This window comes from Neopsephotus bourkii, unplaced genomic scaffold (assembly GCF_033783945.1).
Source record: "Neopsephotus bourkii isolate Nb327-2 ecotype Australia unplaced genomic scaffold, CSIRO-AGI_Nbou_v1 NB_1589, whole genome shotgun sequence".
In the NCBI taxonomy this organism is placed as follows: Eukaryota; Metazoa; Chordata; class Aves; order Psittaciformes; family Psittacidae; genus Neopsephotus; species Neopsephotus bourkii.
The window spans coordinates 124024-139748 of NW_026902065.1; the positions used below are offsets into that span (position 1 = coordinate 124024).

A 15725-nucleotide genomic window follows, 5' to 3' on the forward strand; every position below is an offset into this window, starting at 1 on the left:
CATCTCTGAAGGAATACTGTAGAGTACTGTGTAGAAATAGAAAAAGCATAGAAGTGTTATCAGAAAAACACGATCTACAGGAAGAGAGAATAATTACTATGGAATTCTTCTGTTTGGAAAAACAAACAATGAAGAGATGATTTGACAGAAGTTTATAGTATCTCAGACAGGAGATGATGAATAAGGAATGATGAATTATTAATTCTCCTACAACAAAAACAAAGGAACAGCTTATCATGTAACTGGCACAAAATGGATCCAGAAAATGTGGGCTTTTTTTTGTTTGAATGTTTTTATTTATGAACAATTTGATTAATACTTTACCATTAAACATTATGAAGCCAAAAATTAACTGGTTTAGGAAAGGATTTGTTAAATTTCTAAAGGCCAGAGCCATTAAGTACATATTATCTACAACAGCTTAGATATAACCTCCACATCAGGAAGGCTCTAGGCCAGGTACCAGGTAAATATATCAGTTGCGATTTAATTATTTACTGTATACTTTTCTGTGTTTACTACACCCTGGCTTTATGCATCCACAGAAAATATCAGCAAACACAGAATACTGGGCAAGATAAAATGACTATTTAGACCCAATGTGTTAGTCTTCTATTCCTATATTACAGTCAGCTGCAGGTAAAAGGGGAGAAAAGGGTATCTTTATGTGGTGGAACAGCATTGTGAATCCATCATGAATCTGCAATGAGTGAAATAAACTCAAAGCATGCATCAGCGTCCTGAATGTAGCAGGACAAACAGGATAGAATTACACTGCAAGGCTACAGTAGATACAAAAGTGCTCATCTCAAAAGTTTGCAATGTATCTGCATGCTGTGAACAGGGAGCTGCAGCATTTTTTTTAAAGGGAATAGAAAAAGCCATACAATTGTTTCAGATAGCTTTACATCTACTTTTTAAGGCAAACAAACTAGCCTCCAAGAACAGGGACTACCATCTGCTTCTCTACCAAACTGGAAAGGATGTAACGAACATACAAAGATTTTGCCCCAAAGGTGGCTCATGTTGAGCAAGTTTGAGGGGAAGTCTGGGTCCACCCACCTAACACCATGGTGAAACATCCATCGTGTAATATGAGGAGTTGTTAGGATCAAGGCTGGAGCATATGGAATCCTGGCAGCCGCTTGGAAGGACTTAAAAGGGGCCAAAAAAGGCATGAAGTCATTCTGCCACATATTCCCCACGTACAGAACTTGGCGTGCAGGGTTTCTTTTCATGGAAATTTCAGCTCTGAAGTGAGAGCAGAGGGAACATGCAGGGAGTGAGGAGAAGAGGCAGAGACCATTAATTGGAACTGTATGGGAGTAAGATTGTTTGTACAAATGTGTTTGACTGAATGAACAAGAAACTACACAGCGACTGGCAGGATAGGTTGGGTTTGTTTCTCATTACCATGCAGAGATGCAGGGTTTTCAGAAATTCTCCAGCTATTGTTCCCTGAGGTTTTGGAGGGCTTTCCACTGCAGGCTTCCTTTCTCAGCAAACCATTCAGCCCCATTTTCCTTCCTTGCATAAAAGACAACCCCCAAGCCAGCACAAACAGAATAACAGCTCAGCCAGGATCTTAATTAGAACTATTGAGGTCACAATATACTTGCTTCCCTAATCTCATGCAAATTCAGGTAATACATTTCTGGTTGAGGAAGATTATGATAAGGGAATAATAAACTGATTACTTAGAACAATGAATTGAAAAATGCCTGCTGTTAAAACATAGGTAATGTCTTTGGTGTTTGAGCATACCATAAGGAAAGGGTTGCAATGATTTCATAACTGTATCTTGAATGTAAACAGAGAGCTGTAAAATGTGATTTATAGTATTGAGATGCTTACCTCTCCTTTCTTCACTATACAGCAAAAACTGGTGAATCATCACTCCGATATACAGGCTGAGGAGCTGGAACTACTTAGTGGGAAGGAAGTCCTGCAGAAAGGAGCATGTCATAATTGACTCCTGAATCATCAGAATGATGATTTCTCTCCTCCATATCAGAACTTAGCGCTGGAGAAGGTAGCAGCAAACTCCTTTTACACAGTAACTCTGTGGCTCAACGTAGTGATCAGGAAGTTGAAGACCTGGCACTCACAACAGCTCATAAGTCTTGAATCACCAGGCTACAGGATTGTACAACACTTTTTACACCCCCACTGCAGCTGGACCTCATGCAGAACAGAACTGTAGATTTGTAGGAGCTTTGATTCTATAACCCAGTAAGAAGTGGATTCCTTTGGTACTGCAGAGCTCTGAGATATGACCCCTAGTTCCAGTGTTCATTACATATTTTATTAAATGATGCTTCTGTGGATATTGAAAAATGAGTCCCTAGAGCAGAAACTTGTTCTCTCTAAAACAATTATTATAGTTGCAAAAGAAAACCACTGTTTAGCTCCCCTATCCTGTCAATTGCATGTTACTCTGGAAGTTCCAAGCTCCTGGGATGGTCTTCAGATCATAATATCTGCTCTGTGGGGTCATGATATGATATCATGCTATCATGCAAGTATTCTTGTATGTGTAAATCCTGTCTCCAAAAAGCAGCTTCTGCAAATGCCCAGTGAAGTGTAGAAGACAGGAGGAATGGATAGCTGTTCACTGAGTATGTGAGTACTGATCACAATGCAAACGAGCTTCATCCGAAAGTCACTGAGCTGAATAAAAGTTCTTCCACAAGCTATTATTCCTGATTAATAAAACCACAGCAATTCAGGGTCTGACAAAATGATGCATATCAAAAATATGAATCCAGATACCAAATTTGAATATGAATTTAAATATCTCCTTTTAGTACCTGCCTAGATAGGGCGCCATCATACAGCCTGGGAGAAATTGTTTGTACTACTCACAAAAGGCCAAAAAAGAGACTGGCAAAAATATCCACTGATTAGGAAAGGACTAAATTGAAAATCCCTTAAAGTGTTCATCCGTGTTTTCTATCAGAGACTGCAACTGCCTGCCTTTTGTTATGAAGAACACCAAGCTGAATTTGCTCACCTTTCAGATTTGGAATGGTACTTAGAAAGATTTAAATTCTGAAAAAAAAACAAACCAATGCATTTTACTGCAATTCTGTATCAGCCCTGTCCCATTACCCCAGCAGGAGGAATCAGCTGGCACAAACACAAAGCTCCTCCCCATTATCTCTGTGAAATAATACGGCAAAATCAGGAGGAAACATCCTACCTCACAGGCTGAACCTACAGAGCTTTGTGAGGCCAGATCAGCTGAGCTAATAGGAATGTTATCGTAACCACAATGCCCTTAACATATGAGGGAACATTTATAGGAAGAAATAATATTTTTATTAGTACATATATTATAATTGAAAAAAGAAACATGATCTTTTGGAATGCAGGCCCCCCTTCAGGTATGAAACCAAAGCCTTTTACTTATCACACAGTGGCAGCTCGGAACAAATGCTCTTACTTTGCACTTTACAGCAGAACTGGGGGAAAAAATGGCTCCTCTTTCTCAACACAGCTTATTTCTCAGAAAAAGAAAAAATGAAAAGAAGAATCTACATAGACTAATTGTATCATGCATAAACAGCCAATGAACTTAAAGGAAAATACAGTACTTTAACACTTAGAAATAGAGAAACCCCAGCAGATAGAGACTTGTGCACCTTCACAACATTTCTTACCTGTCCTTTTCTGTTACCTGCCCCCTTCTCTTCCACTCACTGCACCCTGTGAGCCCTTGGGTTTTCTTTCAGTAATGTATTGTTTCCCTCATGGTTCTCTACAGCCTACTTTATGTATCCCAGTAATGTTCTCTTCTTACCCTTAGAATATTCCATACTCAGCTTTAACATTGAAAAAGGTGCCCTGGACTTCAACAATTTTTTCTCATTTTTTATTTACTGTCTGGGTTTTTTTCACCTTAGACAATACCCATTTCATACCAGTAGTGGAAAGGTAGAGATACGAAAGCTCCTTGGTGACTCTAAGATCTATTTTACACACACACAGAAGTTCAGCAAAATTGCTCTCAAGAATATAAGATTCCTTCCAAGGTTCCCAAGCCTGTCTTCTTCTGATAACATTTTATGCTGCTAAGTCTGCATTTCCTGCCTCCAAGTTTTGCCTCAGGCAATCTGGTACCATTGCAAGATGACTGTGATCTGTCACAGGATCATGAGGAGGATAAACTGCTCTTTGTGGATAAGACAGAAAGTTTGCAAAAGTACCAAAGGGCAATATTTGGATTGTCTTCCATGCCAAATCTGTGAAGGTCATTGAGAAGGATATTGAGCTACTTCAGGCCTTTCAACACATTGCACTGGAAGCTCAAAGAGGGAACTGGTATTTATTTATTCCTAGGTTTGGGGGTTCATTTCCATCAGGTAATTGGAACTTATTTCAGTTACCTGTATCTTTGGTATTCATTAACATTTGCCCATTTAATGGGTTTCTGTGCTCCCCAAAGATTGCTGCCAGGAAAAGTAATCATCTGATTTCAGGTTTTTGAAAAGCTGAATAGCCTGCATTTTTGATACAGCCTTTTCCTTGCCAGTGACGGATTCATCATCAGATACAGACTTCTCAGGTGTTGTCTTGCCTTCAGAAAGTTTCTTGACTTGGTGGTCTTCCTGACTAACATCCATCTTCCCACTCGGTTTTAAGCTGTGGAAGCAATAGTCACCAACCTGGCAAAGGAAAACTGGCTCAGTGCTGTCAGGGTTTAACACCACCAAGTTACCCTCTGATAAAGGCTGCTTTTTCAGAAGATCATTTCCCTTCTGTAGGACAGGCAAAGAAATCTTTGTGGGATCTGAATGTGCATGGACATCTACAGGGACAGCAAGATAGTCTCCAAATGTATCCAGGTGCAATTCAGGAGAAGAGGTTGGCGATTGACCTGAAAATGGGGCCATGACACCGGTTTTTCCAGGAGAAGACTCATGGCCAGAGCAGTCACTGGGGCGCTGGGGCTCCTTTGAGTCAAAGGGCAGCTCCCCAGCAGTGACAAGTGGTGGATGAGTGGAGCCGCTGGCTGATGGCAGTGACAGGCTCCCTGTGGTGATGTACTCCAAGGGGCACTGCTGAGGAGATGTGATACAGCCAAGAGCCTTTGGAGATTTCTGTTCCCCTCTCACGTTTGTGCCTTCCCCACAGGCCGGTGGGACCGGTGATTCTTCCTCATTGGGGTGCTGCATCATTTCCTTCTGACCTGAGAGCAGGAAGGGCTGTGGAGGACCTGCTCCTGGCTGGTTTTGCCTCTGTGGAGACTGTGGATAGTCTTCCTTTGGCAGGGTCACATACTGAAGAGAAACTGATTTCTCACAAAGTCCCACTGGGTCCTTTTCCAGGGTCTGATGCATATCAGGCTGGGAGGACACCACAGGGCAGTACAAGTATGGACCATTGAAAGCCAAGCAACGGGCTGCTGCCTGGGAAGCAACAACTGCATCAGCACTATTTCTCCTTGAAACAGGAAAGCAATGATGAACAGCCTGACTTGAGCAGCCATCTGGGGCATGCTCTGGCTCATTTAAAGCATGGTATGAGTTTTGTAGGTCCAGTGCCACAGGGGAAATATCTGTCCTTTTAGCCTGCTCTTCAGGAGACTCACTCAAAGTCTTCATCTGCCTAAATGTGGGAAAGTTCAAAGTTGCTCATGAGAGATATTATTGTGGTAAAGATCAAATATAAAACAAGTTTAGTTGAAAAGACACATAGCTACACATAGGGTTAGGAAAAAATCTTTCTTGGAGAAGCAGACTAATCCAGATAGCAAAAAATTGTATCCCCTGCCCAAAATCAACTTGAATAGAGTTTTTAGTGACAGAACATTTGATTATATCCTGCCATGACTTAGGGAGCTCTTCGAGACTCTCAGCCACAGTGTCACTGTAATGTGCAGTTCACTTACCTGTCCACAACTTGGAGGAAGCTAGCCTGCTCCATCTTTTCTGAATGACTGCATTTGTTGAAGTCCAGCTGGCTGCTTGTTGGCCTGTGTCCTAAATGCACTTTCTGAACACAAAAAAGCAGACATGGCAAAAGAGTAGTGTCTCACTGGCAGTAGAATCAAGAACCATGGACAACAAAAACTAGAAGGAAAGCCTATAGCATCTGGCAATAAGGATACAGCTCCACTAGAAGGTGTGTTCTGTTTTCCAGAAGACGCTTACTTCAAACCTGTATTGCCTTACCAGTGACCAAACTACAAGTACTCAGAGAGTCAAAAAGGAAAGATGCCCTCCCAGTCTTGTTATATGTGAACAGAGAAGGACTAGTAGGAGATGTGATGGTAGGTGGCTCTCTTGGCCACAGTGATCATGAATGATTGAGTTTAAAATTTTCAGAGTAATAAGAAAAAGGACAGCACAGTTGCTACCCTGGATTTCAAGACAGCAACATTTAAGCTATTTGGGGAGCTACTTTAAAGTCTTCTCTAGGTATCTACTTTTGAGGGCTTGTGAGTCCACAAGTGAGAGCCAGTTTTAGAATCCACCTTTTAAAAGCACAGGACTAGTGTCTCATAAGTCAAGCAACTGGGCCAGACAACCAGCTTGTCTGAACAGGGAATTCCTTCTGGAGACCAACAGGAAAAAGAAATTGTATGATCTCTGGAAGCAAGGTCAAACTTCACAGGAGGATTACAGAGCTGTCCGTTCATATGTGCGGGGAGAAAGAATGAAAGGCCAGAGCTCCAAGAGCTGAAGCTGGCCGGTGTTGTATCAGACAAGAAGGGCTTTTTTAAGTACATTACTAGCAAAAGGAGACCTAAAGAAAACATTAGACCAATACCTGTTGATGGTTACCTGACTAATAGGGATGATGAAAAAGCAGAGGCATTCAATGGATTATTTTGCCTCAGTCTTTAACAATACTGATAGACCTTTGGCTGTCCAGTTCTCCGAGTCAGAGGACCGTGAGTATGGGAACGGTGACTTTCTGCTTGTGGACACTGGAATTCTAAGGGACTGACTGTATCAGCTGAAAGTTCGTAAGTCCATGGGTTTGATGGGATTCATCCTAGAGCTCTGAAGGACCTAGTGGATGTTACGGCAGGATCCCTCTTGATCATCTACCAAAGTTATTATGAGTCTGATGGTTCCTGCTGCATTGAAGCTAGACTTCTTTGTCTAGCAGTAGACTTTGTGTTGTGCTTGGCAAGAACACAGTTATGTTGAATATGACCAGAACTTCTCTAACAATATGGCATAGACTAAAGAAGATACCTGTTCATTGTGGAGACAGTAAGAGTTCCTAAGAATATCTGAAGTCCTGAAATAGAGAAATAATGAACCCTTCAAGGTACAGGTCCTTCTTACCCCCAGGTAGCTCTGGATCAGGAGACTCTTGCTGGGGTTTGGAATTTTCTCCTCCCACATTTTCTTCTTCCTGCAACAAAACAAAATTTTCCAGATTTGCTTCTCAACATTCACCTATAATAGATTGCACCCATACACCAAGCTGCTCTGCACAGCAAGACACTGCCAGCACCTGAATGCCAGCACTCAGCTCTCACCCTTGCACAGACATGCACAAGGCTACCCATTGCACACCAAGGCACATCTCCACATAGACCTCTCTCTCATGGGGGACAAGAAGCACCTCAGCCGTTATGCCACGCACATGGCCAGCACACTGCTAAACCTCCTAGTCACAACACAAGCTTACCTGAGGAAACACTTATAGCTGCAATAAGCAGCTATTAGCAAAGTGATGATGAGAGCTGGGAGCATCACTGGGAGAACCACTGGGGGCAAAACTGAAACAGAGAAAATAGAAATAGTTATCCACCTTCAAAGTGGCTGCTTCCCGTTACAGGTTTTCATTCTGGTGTGGACATTCTGCCTCCAAGTCCAGAAACGGTAAAAATAAGTAAAGATTTCAACTCCAGTAAGCTCTACTGTGTGCTTTATGCAATCTTATAGTCACTCTATAGTATGAAAGACTTGATGGCTTATATTCTGTCTTCTTGCAGTCTTGGGCTCTTCAATCACTGATAGCAGAATGGACTGTTTGAATCAGAAAACAAGGATGATATTTTGGTCAGGATCTTTGCTTGATTCTCTGTTTGGAAATCTGTACTCACCTTGTACGAGAGAAGTAGCGAAGAAACTTAAAAGGTCATTCCTACTCAGCTCCTTCATTTACACTGCTGCTGTACTGCAAGGATGCAGACACAACAGCCACTTCGTTAAGCAGCCCCAGATAGCTCATGTCTGGACCTAACTTTAACCACTGCTGAGAGAATGTAGTTTTCTGTAGAGATATTTCAGCCATTTACAGACCACAAAACCTTATTGAAGCAACCTGCATGAAAAGTACCGTTCTCAGTCTTCCAGGTGAACTCCTCACTCCATTCACTCCAAGGCCCCTCGTAATCCAGGGGTGTATTCACCCTTGCACGCATTCTCCCCCTATATTCTGTAGATGATGACAACATCTGCAGGGTGAAGATGAAGGGAGGTTCATCATTGTTGATGTTTAACTTCTGGAGAGTCTGGGAAGAAAAAAAAAGCACAAATGGTGAAGGTGAGAGAAACCATTTTTCCCATTTGTCCAGTAAAGAGAAATCCAGGACTCCTGCACTTTCTAAGACTTACCTTGTTATGTTGGTTGTTTTGCCAGTACTCAATTTGGTATCTCTGTTTTATGAAGTCGTATATCAAAGTGTGTTTTATCCACCTCAGTTCGTACTCTTTGTTCTCTGTCACTGTAACTGATACATTTGCAGGTGGCAGCACCTTAACTGGAACACACAGAATGTGTCAGGGTATTTATCAACCTATCGGTCCAGCACTTCCTTTCACCACTGTGAGCAATTGAAAACAATTTTGTCTCATGCAGTGTAGGAGTCCTCAGCTTTTTAACACTTCTTAATTCCCTGCATCTTCATTTTCTAGTCAAATACATAAACCAATAGGCCACTAAATAGCAGAAAATCCATACCCATTAATGCTGACAGCACTCCCTGTGTACAGAAAAGCAGCAAAGCAATATTCGAAACATCTGTGCTGGTCCACCACATTTACAGAGATTTCCAGCCCTCTGAGAGCTACTGCCTGCTATTTTCTCCCACTGCAGGAGCATTCCCAGCTTTAGTCTACGAAAAGAGCACCAGGTACCTCCAGATACATCCAGGCAGAGATGGTCCACCTAACAAACCTTATTCAGCAGAGTCCTACCCCATCCAGGGCTTCCAGAGTCCAGTTCCTTTCTTCATCAGTCCCAGTCTTTTCCTCTTCCCACCCGCTTCTCCCCATGACCAGTGTTCTCTGCCACACTCACCCAGACAGGCATGTCTCCAAGAAACAACCAGCAAATGTAAGAAACAATACAGCAACTCACTGTTCTTGTAGGATTCAAACTCTTTCTCCTCTGTCTTGACCTGGACAGACACATGGTACTGGCTCTGACTGCTGTAGTTGCTAACAGGGATCTCACAGCTTTGGACCACATATGGAACATGAGGCAAAGCCTTCTCGTGCACAGGAGAGCATTCCTCTTCTCTGAGGGGAGAAGAAGAGGTTGTGCTGAGACTGGGGGAATGGGATAGAGCAGAAAGTCCATGGGAGAGGCACAGACATGCTGCTGTGGTCCAAGCACATACACTGATGTCGGAGTGGCCCTAAAGAACAAGCCAAAGAGGACAGAGGTAGTGATCACTTTCTTCACTTCCCAGCTGCAGGTCAGAGTATCTGCACCATTGAAGAGGCAGCGAAGGTTCCTGGGCTGAAGGTCACCTTCAGAGAAGATGAGAGCAAGGTAAGGGACAGGGAAGGTCTGGCTTCTCAACCAATGCTTTCACCCCTTCATGGCCCCACTCCATCCCATGTTACCTTCAGGGGTCTCCCATGACACCTTCGTGCTCCACTCGCTGTACTGCCCGGAGAAGCCACTGTCTCGCCCTGGTCTGGCTCGCACACGAGCAGCGTAACTGCTCCCTGGGGCAAGGTCCTTGTGGCTGAGATGGCACCGTGTGGTGTTGGAGAGCAAGAGCGAGGCAGCTTTCTGTTGTAGGGGGAAAGGATGAAGAGTGGGGAGGGAGGATATTGGAGAGTCAGGGAATGGAAGAGTGGAGGGAAGACAGGGAAAGAGAGAAACTGCCGTGCTGCATCTCCAAGCAGTGCCACACGTGATGGTCCATGCACATGCTGCCATGCAATGCTCCCTGCTCCCATACTAGAGGGGCTTCAGCATGCATGCTGCCAGCATGGCACAGGCAGTACCCTGATCATGCAGAGCCCAAATCATATTCTGCACCAGCTACACAAGTTCATAACTCACAACTGATCGGTGCAGAATTCTATGGCAATCTGACCAAGATACTTCACTTAAAAACTAAAGATCACACTGACAGGTACAGAACAGAAACATATGCACATCAGGGGAAACGATAGGGCAAAGAATAGGGACTCTTAAAAACTAAAGACCAAAACATATCCTTCTGAAAAGGGAAGCAGCTTCAAATGCATTTTGCCATTTTCTCATATGAACCCACAAGCTTCTATTGGACTGTGATTTAATTCCATTTGGGAGGGCTTCAGGGCAAAATCAATTTCAAATCAAATCCCAAGTGCAGTGCATTTTTGTCAGTGAAGAACAGATCTTCGCACTCAGCTCAGGACAAATGGTGTTTCACTGGGTAAGTCTCTTGCAAACTGAAAGACAGCCCCTTCTGCCTGACCTGAAACTACCTTTGTGGCATCTCCTCATACTGCCTGAGAATAGAAAGGCCGTTCATTTGCACAACTTCTACCACAGGCTCCTTACTGCCCAAACCAGGACAGTCTGGCTCCTCTGCTCTTACCTCCCAGGGCTCCCAGTCCCTCTTGTAGGTGACTTCATACTCCAGTGCATTGCCCAGCCCTTGGCTTCCACCAGCGGCTTTCCAGGTCAGCAAGAAGTCTCCTGATGTCATCAAGCTGACCGAGAGGTTTTGAGGTGGGAGGGTCTGAACTGGTGAAGGTACAACCCATGAGAGGAGATTGTGAGGACAAGGGCATGATGAGGAGAAGAAAACACCTATGTAAGCTTCTCTATTTCCAGAATATTTTATCCCTGCCACACCAAGTACTTCGTGCTTGAGTCCCCCCTCCAGCTCCAGATGCTCCCCAAATCTTGCCCTTTGGAACTCTTTGGCAGTTTTCACAATAGAATCTTAATTCACTTTCTGAGTGAAATGCAATGATCCCTGATGTTCCTTGGAAAAATGAGAATTAGGTCTTTAATGCTTACCATTTTGGAAAAGATCAACAGTAAGTTCTGCTTGAAGCATCTTGCTAGGTTTGAAGCTGTAAGTATGGTGCACTCCTATTCCAAAATAGTTTGTAGCGTTACAACAAACCCAGTGCACATAGGAGTCTGGCACTTCATGTAAGTCATTTTCTCTCTGGCGTTTGCAGAACATCTCTTTGTTCCTGTGTATAGAAGAAGTGATCTATAAAGATCTAATTCAGAGACCTATAGTTAATGCTAAATTAAATGCTAGAAACCAATTCCATTCCATTCTAATTTACTCATATCCTCTTCTCACTGTATCTGTTAGTCCTGTTTTGCTTAACACCAGCATTTTTGTCAAACGCCTTCCCATTTCAAGGTTGTGCAGCAGAATGTTATCTTCTGGTACCAGTCTATTTTTTGTTATTTGTTTAGCCTAACTCCACATAATCTCATAGGTTTTGTGTGAGGAAATGAAAAATGATGTCATGGAAATGCACCTTTTATCGGGAGTGAAACACAGTGAAGTTTCTGATGATCCTTATCTTCTTGAAGATGTTCATTTTGCAGTCCCAGAAAGGCACTTAGGAAACTTTCTCCAGCCAGAATGTACTTCTGTATCCTCACTAGTTCTGCTCTGCCAAGGGACCTTACTTATTCATTAAGGATGCCAGCCAGAATGTTAATCGTTCTTTCAGATAGCCCTTCTCCAGGCCAAGGAGCATCATGAAAATTAGAAGCAATATTTTAAAACAGACAGGAGAGGATAAGCTTTGTGTGCTTGCAGTAGCCTGAGCTGCTGAAGAGATGTGTGGCTTCTTTTGTGCCCTCTGGAATCTTGTTTGTGCTGATGGCTTCATGCCCAGCGTATTATATTGTTCCAGTTCAGATGAGAAACATTAAGTTGTGGGTATCTAAAGCCAAATATTGTCTTCCAGGATAGGATAGAGTCTCCTAGCCAGCTATATGTCAGCAAACATTATTCAGTGCTATTGCTATTTTTAAAACTTGGGTATTAGCAAGGAAACCAGGGATATATTCCTGAAGTATGGGTAGGACTGACCCTACATGTGCATACCCTTAAACAAGAGTCAGCCCATGGGTTGTGAAGTCCTGAAGATATTTGTATCTATTCATCAGCATCACCTTATGGTTTGGAATTTAGTCGACTGCTCTTCATCTGTGAGCTGTCCTTGTTTAACCATTGGCCATTTTGATTTCAGCTGTGTGACTGTCCACTCTTAGTACCTGCTTGTCTGATTAACTCACTTCAGTCATGTTTCCTGAATGAGCTCCATCATGTAACAATGTCCTAGAAAATCTTCCAAGAGTCCAAGTAATTTTATATCATCTTTTCATAGAAGCATTAGCTTCAAGGCCCTGTTCCAAAGACCTTCCACTCATCTCAGGTGCTTTCAGGTCTATTAATTCTCTCTTCTTTGCAATAAAATCAAGAGTTCTTTCTCTTTCCTTTCCTTCCTGTATCCCCAGACTCTAACACATTTTCTTCTCAGCTTTCCTTCTTTGCCTTCCTTTCTCCCATGACTATTCCTCCCTCTCTGTCCTTTCTTATCCTCACAACTGATAAAGTCTGGTGATGCGTTTCCCTTTTTATAAGGAAACAGATGTAGCAGAGAGATACTGTCATAAATGTATCAGTATCTCTGGGAGGAAAAGCGATACCACAGATGATCTTACCAGTCTTGTCTATCTCACAGACACAGAGTCTATACATGTTTCTCAGAAGTGATCAAAACCATACTCTCAGTGATGTTCCTAAATGGGCAAAACAACAGGGGGAATGTCTCCTCCCTTTTAGGTTTATAAACAACACTCAGGCTTATACTTGTTCTGACACCATCTTCTCCACCCCACTAATAGTAACCATCTGCCCCACCTTACTTCATATCTGTGATCCCGAAACAAAATTACGGGAAAGTAACAGTAAAGGTTATTAGAATAACTTCACTAGCACACCCTATTCATTCCTCCCTTCCTAGAAAAGGACTCATAAGAAGGCACAACTTTAACCCAGTGAGAGAGAGGTGGCCACACTTTCTGAAAACCTGACTGCTGGTCCCCAGGATTGCAAGTTGTAGCCAATTTCCCTTTGGACTTTTATCCAGCACAGTACATTCCAGGTACTTACATTATAATATCCCTTTGGTAAAGCGTCATACCAACAAGGGCATGAGCCTCTGAATGCTCCATCCAGGTGCAGGTCACCTGTGAGCTGTAGTCATTGTAGCAGCTTAGGCTCTTCATAGGGATGGTCTCTGAGAAAGGATTCAGGAAAAAAAGATGCAGTGATTGCAAATGTAAATAGTGACATTTTCTCTGAAGGTGGTGTCTGTGCTGCGCTATTGGGATATGACCTCTGGATGACAGAGATGTCAACATGCACGCGTCAGTGTGCTCTCGCAAATAATTTTTCTTGAGAACTACTATCAGCTTGGTTGAAGGGCTTTTTACAGGCGAAAAAGGGAAGTAAGGGAAAGGAATGAGAGGGGAGGGGAGGGAAGAGGAGGGGAGGGAGAAAGGAGCACAAGAGAAAAAATGAGAGAAAGAAAAAGAGAAAGAGCAAAAGAAAATGAAATAAGGAAAGAACTAAAGAAAGAGAAAAGGAGAAAGAGAAAAAGAGAAAATGAACAGTATCTCTCATTGTGTCAGAAGAGGAAAGACATTAAACTTAGAAACACAAGCAGTGAGTATGGCTTATGGTCTCTTTATCTGTCAGAAATTCCACAAGAAGAAGATAAGGTCATCTGGGTGCTGCTGTTGGTAGCCCACCTGCATCCCAACCCTTGTCTTGTGTCTGTCCACTTGTCTCTACTCCTGTACACCAGCATCTGAATCATACAGCCCTTCATTTTCCTATGTTTTCACTATCAGGGTCTATTCTTCCTTCCTATTTACTCATTACCAGTCAGCTTGTTCATCTCATCTATTTGTCCAGTATTTCACATATCCATACCACCAATATACATTGCGGGGTCTTGTCTGCACATGCACCTGCTACCCCCTGGTTTTGATCAAGATCTACAGCATAGAAGATGGTGGTAGAAGGAAGCAGAAAAGCAAGCAGAAAATGAGGAAACACATAAGCTGAAAGAAGGAGACAAATACAAAAAGAAAGGCAATAATGGGTGGATAAAAGAAAATATAAATTTTAAACTCACCTCTAGTGTCTTGGACACTGAAGGCCAAATACAGATTCAGGAGAAGGATGAAAATCTGTTTCATGTTCATGCTGTCCTTTGCGTACAAGCTTGATCCTAATTCAGAACATAATTGTTTTCATTGACCGCTGATTACTCTTTTGGTCTGCTTATTGTGGGGCTTCTTGTTTTCATTTCACATAAACAGAAGTAAAACTGGATTAGGGAACTTTTTTAGGCTTCATGTTGGAGTGACATTTAGAAGGAACTTCTACCAAGTATTTATTGTAGGATAAAATCCATCTTTTCCTATGGCATGAACTTGCAGTATGAGCAAAGAATGAAGGAGTAAATGCACATTTTCAAGGAAGTGCAGGGATTCTTTTAGCTGAGTAGCAACAAGAAACAATCCTGAAGAGAACTCAGCCTTCAAATTGACTCATTCTCCTGCTCTTGATGCCTAAAGCCTTCCTAATGAACAGAAATGGTGTTCTGTTTTTTTCCCTTTCCTTAATAGTCTGATTCCCAACCACATAGCTCTTGGGAAGTATAAGGGTTGAGTTTCCACTTTCAGATTTCTCTTTAACATGCTAATTTTTCAGTTTCTCCCCAGACAAGTTGCAGTTTGTAGAAATAGCACCAGAGTAGACTGAGTGGTTCAAAGACCATGGACTACACCGTTTGATACTGGAATTTCAAGTCCTTTTGGCCATCTCTCACTGCTCTCTCAAAAGTGTAATAAATCCACCTACTCGAGTATGCTGCAGAGCTGAAATTCTTTCTTTAGGGGAGCATTGAAAAAGCTCATTTTAAATTCCTATTGACTTTCAGACTCCTGAATGCCTCTTCCTTACACCAGAACAGCTGGCTGAGCCTTGAATACTCATTACAGCTAAGAAATCCTGCAGTGACTTAAAAGCCCTTGTATGACAGCAGACTTTGCCATTTTGCTTTCCCCAGGGAGGAAGCAGTTCCCTTACCTGGATCCAGAGCTCTCTGTGAGGCAGGTGATTCCTCAGCCTGGTGGATGACTCTTCCTGTCCAGCCTCCCCCCACAGCATCAGAATCCTCTGATGCAGAAACCAGGAAAACCACAACTGGAGGCAGAAGGTATACACCAACCACAGGCTTCTCTTGGCAAGGAGGTCTTCAAAATAGCTGTTACCTCTTCTGTGCACCTCAAATGTCTCCTTTAAAGAAGCAGACCACACCCTTTCAAGGAAAGCCTGTGTAATTGCCCGTGAAATAGGAAGTCCGTACTTCCTATTTTATAGCCCCCAAAGCACTTACTTAGATGGAGCTGTTTAACTGGGAAGGGAGGGGAAGGAAGCTTGTCATTGCCCGTCTGCATGTTAACAGTTACCACAC

The 15725-nt window shown here is 42.7% G+C and overlaps 1 protein-coding gene across 1 annotated transcript; it reads right to left on the reverse strand.

Moving 5' to 3' along the window:
- Nucleotides 1-3857: 3857 nt before the first annotated feature.
- CSF2RB (colony stimulating factor 2 receptor subunit beta) lies at nt 3858-15499 on the reverse strand. The gene is made up of 15 exons (XM_061371748.1): nt 15338-15499; nt 14379-14474; nt 13349-13475; nt 12962-12975; nt 11218-11391; nt 10790-10938; nt 9819-9990; nt 9590-9722; nt 9328-9488; nt 8583-8728; nt 8305-8479; nt 7651-7741; nt 7302-7371; nt 5894-5997; nt 3858-5610 (listed from the first exon to the last, which is right to left on the reverse strand). Exons 2-15 carry the CDS (start codon nt 14446-14448, stop codon nt 4422-4424), a joined length of 2775 nt encoding a protein of 924 aa, XP_061227732.1. The 5' UTR covers nt 14449-14474; nt 15338-15499; the 3' UTR covers nt 3858-4421.
- Between the last annotated feature and the right edge of the window lie 226 nt (nt 15500-15725).